The sequence below is a fragment of the Halyomorpha halys genome, unplaced genomic scaffold (assembly GCF_000696795.3).
Source record: "Halyomorpha halys isolate HHAL.00 unplaced genomic scaffold, Hhal_1.1 Scaffold954.1, whole genome shotgun sequence".
Classification (NCBI taxonomy): domain Eukaryota; kingdom Metazoa; phylum Arthropoda; class Insecta; order Hemiptera; family Pentatomidae; genus Halyomorpha; species Halyomorpha halys.
Genome location: NW_027110506.1, coordinates 61,282 through 68,614, shown reverse-complemented (window position 1 = coordinate 68,614; position 7,333 = coordinate 61,282). Strand labels below are relative to the sequence as shown.

General features: G+C 29.3%; 1 protein-coding gene across 1 annotated transcript in view; it reads left to right on the top strand.

Moving 5' to 3' along the window:
- The window catches only part of Vps11 (vacuolar protein sorting 11), a 20,828-nt gene that overhangs the window by 3,444 nt on the left and 10,051 nt on the right, over window positions 1-7,333 (top strand). Inside the window, exons 5-12 of the mRNA XM_014431244.3 lie at window positions 1,799-1,965; window positions 3,864-3,953; window positions 4,110-4,258; window positions 4,346-4,567; window positions 5,346-5,499; window positions 5,616-5,762; window positions 5,844-6,032; window positions 7,046-7,168. Coding sequence (XP_014286730.1) covers window positions 1,799-1,965; window positions 3,864-3,953; window positions 4,110-4,258; window positions 4,346-4,567; window positions 5,346-5,499; window positions 5,616-5,762; window positions 5,844-6,032; window positions 7,046-7,168 — 1,241 coding nt within the window. The remainder of the gene's footprint in view (window positions 1-1,798; window positions 1,966-3,863; window positions 3,954-4,109; window positions 4,259-4,345; window positions 4,568-5,345; window positions 5,500-5,615; window positions 5,763-5,843; window positions 6,033-7,045; window positions 7,169-7,333) is intronic.

Sequence of the window (7,333 nt, the reverse complement as noted above, 5' to 3'; positions counted from 1 at the left end):
TAGCACTCTAATGACATTTTACATTAGCTGGTCTCGTGGCCATCTTCTTTTCAGGCACCTCGTAGTATTGTCAGGATGGAGGAGGATGCAAGATATTATCAAACGATAGTTTATTATCTCAGTAATAATTAATAATAATAGAAAATATGTCCATGCTTATACAATCGTAATAATTTAAAATTATATAAATTCTTTTTTTTTTTATATATTTATTGCTGTTTACAACTGTACATTATTATACATTTAGTAAATTTGATCTCATTTAAAATGGAGTGTTACTGGCATGTATAGAAACTACCCATTTGTAGCACTCTAAATATAAATTCTAAAACATAAAATTGTAAGTCTGCCAATTTCCAGTCCTCAGGACTACATTACAGACGCTGTTCTAAATACACGTTTATTGACTTATATTAAGCTAATAAAAATTAACAATATATCTTGGTAATAACATAACTAACAAATAAGTAAAACAAATATTGCCAACCTGAAACGTGTAAATCTGACAAAGAATGGGCAAATATTTGACAATTGGAAATACAGTATCCATGAGAAACCAAATACTTAAATTGTATTCACTAATAAATGCTAACTCTGATCTCTGCAGACTTTCCTTTCTTTCAAGTAATTTCTATTTATTCCATTGAAGATCCATCGAGCTGAGTTCACTCTCTCTTTCATCTTGTATATCTTGATTCTATTCTTCTCTAAGTGGGTGATTTATATTTAAATCTTTTAATTTTCATTAATTTAATTTGAATTATTTCATGTTGTCTAAATGTTTTGTAGAAGATGTGATGATATATAATAATGTTCTAGTATTCAGTTAAAAAACTGACAAAACATTCACGTATCAGATGAGTTCATACATAGATTCAGTAGCTTACATGTGTGATGACAATGATGGCTTAAGTAACGGCAATAGTCGTCATGTTTGAAAAATAATTATTTAAACTTTATTTGGCTTAATATAAATTGTATAATCCTTATTTAAATTAAAATAAAAGAAAATATAAACAAAAAAAAAAAACCCTGTTGATATGTGGTTTTCCAGGGAAGCCTCCACTGTCAAGGTGTACAAAGGATCTTAGAGTAAATAAATTAACGATGTAAGGTAGCTTTTAATTCTAAAGGATTGGAAATGATAGACACATAGGAAGTATTGAGGGAGAATAGGGTAAAGCTGTTAAAAGTGAATCTAATAAAACAATTCATTTGTCTGTTCAGTCTTATCTCTTGCCCTACAAACAATCCACTGTATACAAGACAGCCATAACTAATATGTGAAGATGAGGGAGAAAACTAGGAGCTCACAGGTTTCATAGGCCATAAGGTGTGTTCCAAGAACTACTTATGACTGTCCGGAACCATACCGAGCATGTATAGTATAGGTTTTGGCTGGGAAAAACTCATACTACGCATGCTGTGGACAGTTCTGGACAGCCAAAAGGGGTTGTTGGAACATACTTATAGTATCATTAAATCACATGTTTGGAAATGTTAGAGGATACTGATGTATTTTCAGATAATTTGGGATATATGGTTATTCTATGACAGGTGCTGATCAAAAATTACACTAAGTTTCTAGCTGATGTAAGGTTGGCAATTGAGGTAGTGTGTCAATATGACACTGTCTATCTGAGAGATTTAATTTTTTATGATAAACTGTATTTATTACAATTGTTACCTCATTTGATTGTTTCATGCTTGCTTTACTAATATAAAGAGTTATTTAAAAAATAAAACCTTTATTAAGTAGTCTGTGATTTTAAATTTTTTTGTCAATGTGTTCCTTTAGGCGATGTCAAAAGAGAAAGGACAAGCAAACAGAAGCTGTTGAAAGATGACCTTTCTAGTATTACAGGTCTTGCTTTCCACACTTCCGCTAAGACAACTCTTTTATATGTTGCTACTGTGAATAGTATTGAAATGTTTGATGTGACATACAAAGATAAAGAAAAGCGTGTAAGTTTTATTTTATTTACTACTAGCTGACACAACAATGCTTTGCTATTGCTAGATTTAAGTACTATATATTAAATGGACCATCACCATCCGTAGTGCTACAACTCTTGTAGAGTGTTAATTCAGCATTGGTTCTCATCCTCCAGATTCCATCAGTACAAACTGAGCCATAAATTCTCCTCAATATTCTCCTCTCGAACCTTAGGAGAAGGGCTTTCTGTGAACTGGGTAATGCCCAGCATTCGGAGACATAAGTGAGAACTGGTCTCACCAGGGTCTTGTACAGCTGTAAATGGATACAATTTATAATTGATGCTTTGGTTTTCCAACATGGTAGAATGCAACACAGAATTTTTGAGTCTGTCTTTGAACTTAAAATGTTAGATTATAATTCTCAATTATTATATTGATATTACCAAATAAAGTCATTTGGATCAATGTCTTATAATTTAGTATTCAATTAAAATATTCTGCAAATTATTACATAATCATTTATTATTTTACTTAATAATTTTTTATTTTATCAATAAATAACAAGGAATAAAATATCAGGTGTATCTGTTCATTTGAATTTCCTTATTAGTTTGAATATAATGTCGAATACCAAATTTGTTCATATCTCTTTGCCAATATTGGTCCAATTACTCTTTATAGACAATTTAATTATTTATTAATATTACTACTGTATTTCTTAGATAACTGCCTAAATACTTTTAAGTTCAATATGCCAAATCTTTGCTAATAATCCTCCGATTTCTATGATTTTTTGTTTTGTTTTGTTTTGTAGTGAATTTAATTACCTTACTAATAACTGCTACAGTTTATAGAAAATCATTATTACATTCTGATTCTCATAGTAACCATTCATGCAAACAGACTAATATCATATAAACACTACATAAGAATATTCTTATATATATAGCCACTGTAATTAAACACCTGGGCTGATAACAATTACAATTCATAGTTTCTTTCTTGAGCTGTGTTAAGTTTGTTTGAAGGGAGTCTATAGGACAAAAATACACATTAATATAGGCAGTCTACATTTTAAGCTGTTTCAGAGTTACTTCATTAACCAGTTTATACCAGAACCAATTTTATGTTGAAGTTAAGTATCTAAAAATAAAAATTTAATTTTTTTGTTGAGTAAAGTTGTTAAAACACCTATTAAAATTAAAAATAAAGGTATTAAATGAATTTAAAAAAAAAAAAAAAAAAAGAGATTTGTTAAAAGGAATTGTGTTTGATAGTCTGAAACAGACATGAATTCAATTAGTGCTTCTAGGAAATAATTATATCCCATATGAATGCATATTCTATGTATTTCCCACAACAATACTTCAATGAATCGTTATCTAATTGTTTACTTTGTAATATTATTTCTTCAGTTTCTTCCAGCCGTTTTTAAAGGTGAAATCCATCAGGTATTTTAAAAATGAAATGGGTGATAAAAGTGCTCAGTAAAGTTTCTGGAAAATGGCATGCAATTATGATAAAAGTAATAAAATAAAGACATACAATTTAGTGACAGATTTATCAAAAACTGAAATAAGAAAAAACTATGTTTACTGATTACTAAAGTTCAAACAACAATTAAAGACACTGTTAAATGAAAAAATAAGTGCATTCTCAATGAATTGGACTGTATCTATATATGTTTTTATCTAGCTGGACTCGACTTTTCAAAGAACAGAACCTGGCATAAAGTACAGGGACTGCCTCTTCATGCATTCTCTTTTGTGTATATAGGTTAATTGAAAACAAAATGTTTGTTTTTTTGCAAACTTCTTGTTACTATAAGACTAACGGTAAAACCAACAATACTATCTAATAAGGTATAAATAATAATAATTGCAAGTGAGATTAACAGTAACTCTTATTTTATTTTTCTGTTTTAGACTCATCTTGATAAGGATGGCTGCTCGATAAGATGTTCAGTGTTTGTAGAAATTGGACAAGATGGCCACTTCTTTGTTGCAAAGAATGATGTATGCCTCCTTTTTGATTTGTTGTATTTCAATTAGCTATGTGTTGTCCCTCCCCTCCCTTAGTATCCCTTTAATAATCCTATGATATTATTTTATTGAACTTTACTTTCTTTAATCTATTTTTGTTAATATCATGGGTTTTATTCTTTTTTCAAGGCTGTGTATTGTTACACTAATGGAGATAAAGGACCTTGTTATGCTCTTTATGGAGAAAAAGTTCAACTCGAGTGGTTCCGAGGGTATTTAGTGATTGTTGCAAAAGATAATAAATCTTCATCTCGGATCTCTTCTGTAAAATCATTAGGGTAAAGGCAAATTGATATTAATTTTTTATGTATTGGTTTATTAAAATTTACAGTAATCATGCCTCAATTTCCTTTTACCTTTTTTAGTGATTCTAATAAATATACTCATGAATTGACTGTACTGGATAGCCAAGACAACAGCTTAACAGTTTTTACTTCACCGGTGCAAGATGTATTTTCAATCTTAGTCGAATGGGGATCGTTTTATATTTTGTCGACTGATAAGTCAGTAGCCCTTGTCGGAGAGAAGGATCTCCAATCAAAACTTTCTCTTCTTTTTAAAAAGAATCTTTATGATTTAGCTATAAGGTAAGAAATGTTTTATAACTGATGTTATCTCATAAAATGTAAACTTTTCACTTTATTGTATTCAGTTTCTGGTAAGATTGTAATTCTGTCTTATATAAGGAATCTTCATAAAGACCATATATATATATATAAATAGTAACATTTAAGTCTATGTATGAGGCAGATAAATAAACAAAATCAAAATATAAAGAAAATAATTATCTTGTAGAACATGGTGTAACCTGGTGGTCCAGATGTCGGTCAGAAAAACTGTACCTCCAAATAAAATGTTAAACCTTTTTTTTTTAAGTCATTGAACTCACAGCATCAATTTTTAGACTCTTGGGAATTTGAATCGGCGGATTGAGTCTTCAAATTGTGTGAAATCATATCTTTCTATTTTAATTGCTCCAGAAAGATTCAACTAGTTGACCATGTTTTTGCCCATTTTAATTACTATTAAGGTATATTGGACAGAAAAATACATGATTAAATTGAAATGCTTTATTAATTTGAAAGTAATTGAAGTAATTAAAAATTATGAATATTTGCATATATTTTTGTATTGATATAGAATATAACTCCCATTAAACATAATATATGGTGAAAAAACCATGTCTTAAGAATTGAGCGTGTCATCCTACTGCTTGTCATCCAAACCATCTTACTGTTCATTTTTATTTGGTGAAATAATAAACTTCCAATTTAATAATTATAGAGTCATCATACTGACTAAAAATAAACGAGCATATTTGTGCTTTACATTGCAGTTTATTTCATGATTTCTTTTATATTATAGAATAGCCAAAAATCAACAATATGATGCTGATGGTTTAATGGAAATATTCCGACAGTACGGGGATCACCTCTACAGTAAAGGAGATCATAAAGGAGCTATCAACCAGTATATTAAAACAATAGGAAAATTGGAGCCTTCGTACGTTATTAGGAAAGTATGTTTTTCTTTTAAGCAATCCTTTTATTATTTATTAGCAGAATATACCAAACATTGTACTTGGTAGTTGTTTCACTAATGGTAATAGTGTCTGAATAGTATCTTTATTTTTAGTATTTAGGCTCTCAACAAGTTGAAAATTTGACAACTTATTTACAAGCTCTGCATAAGGAGGGGGCTGCTACTGGAGGCCATACAACATTGCTCTTGAATTTTTATACTAAACTCAACAAACCAGAACTTCTGAAAGAGTTTATTATGGTAAACAATTCATACTCCTGTTTGATTTAAATTAATCTGTGATTATAAACTGATTTATTATTATTCACTCATTCTTTTTAGACCAAAGATCGTGAAGTAGACTTTGATGTAGAAGTTGCTATAGATGTTTGTCGCCATGTTTCGGCTGAAGATGCTCTTTTACTCGCTGAAAAACATTCTTTACACGAATGGTATTTAACAATTCAAATTGAGGATCAAAAGAAGTACCAAACTGCTCTTGATTACATTGCTAAACTTGATTTTGAAAAGGTGATTAATTTTACTTAAAATTAATTATTATATTGTGTTATTTAGTATTAATTATGCTTCGTGAAAGTAGTGTTAGTGTTAACTTGAAACCAAAATTTGGTTATATCTAAGGTATATAAGGAGCTGAGATTACAATAAAATCATAATGATAATAAGCTATACAAAATATACTTCTGAAAATTCCAAGTTCGACAAAATTTAGAGTTAAATTCTTTAAAGTATTACTGAACTAAGCTTCCTATTTCCTGATTGTTTAAAATCTCTTGGTTGTCAGCTTGCAACTCCTCATAAACATAATTTTCATTTGTATTCTTGCATCCAAGAATATTTCGTTGGAATTCTCATATTTGTACAACAATGGTTATGTCCTCCTCCTGATTTAGAATAATATCCTAGGCAGTTATCCAACCTCTTATCACCCACTTTTTCCCTGCGATTTGGTTATGTTAAGACAGACTCTTGTTTTGTATAGAACTTTTTTTTTGTTGATAACAGGTATAGAAACTTTTAAGGGATTCTCTAAAGGACCATAACATCATTTTTCTACTTAACACTCCCTCCAAGTCAAAAATCATTCTTTATTTGTGCTGTCTCTTTCTGGAACTTTCTTGAAATCCAACTTATTTTTTTACCTTCTTCACTATTGTTCCACTGTACAAGTGTAAGCACTGATTGTTTACATCAGAACAAATATCTTTTCTTGTAATAGTTATCTTTAATTAATATATAAGTGATAGATATGTATTTTACTATGTTATTTTAAGAAGACTATATGTCCTAGAACAAAATTTGTTTTCATTTGTATTATTATTTTTTAAATAATTTATGTATAGGATATATTTATACTATGAACTATATTTATCTACAAAATTCTCTGTTCATTTAAATAAATAACTACAATTATTTAAAACAATAAGTTTACTGAAATACTAGAAATAAAATGTATAAGCTTAATTCATAAGTTCTCATTATTTCATGTGACCCGAAGTGATCATAGTTGTCTTACTTTTTAGGCTGAAGTAATGATTAAGAAGTATGGAATTACCCTCCTTGAAAACATTCCAGAAGAAACGACCCATTTCTTGAAAAAGATATGCACTGACTACCATCCTAGTGATGAGCCACTTATCAAGCAGGTTTGATAATTACTATTACTTTTCATTCTATTATATATTTCATTATACTAAGTTAATTATAACCTGTAATTTGTTATTTATTTAGCGAATTATAGATTTGATTGTTCTGTATTACTATGTATGTTTGAATTTTAGTGGAGTTACAACCTTGCAGTAGGCCCATAT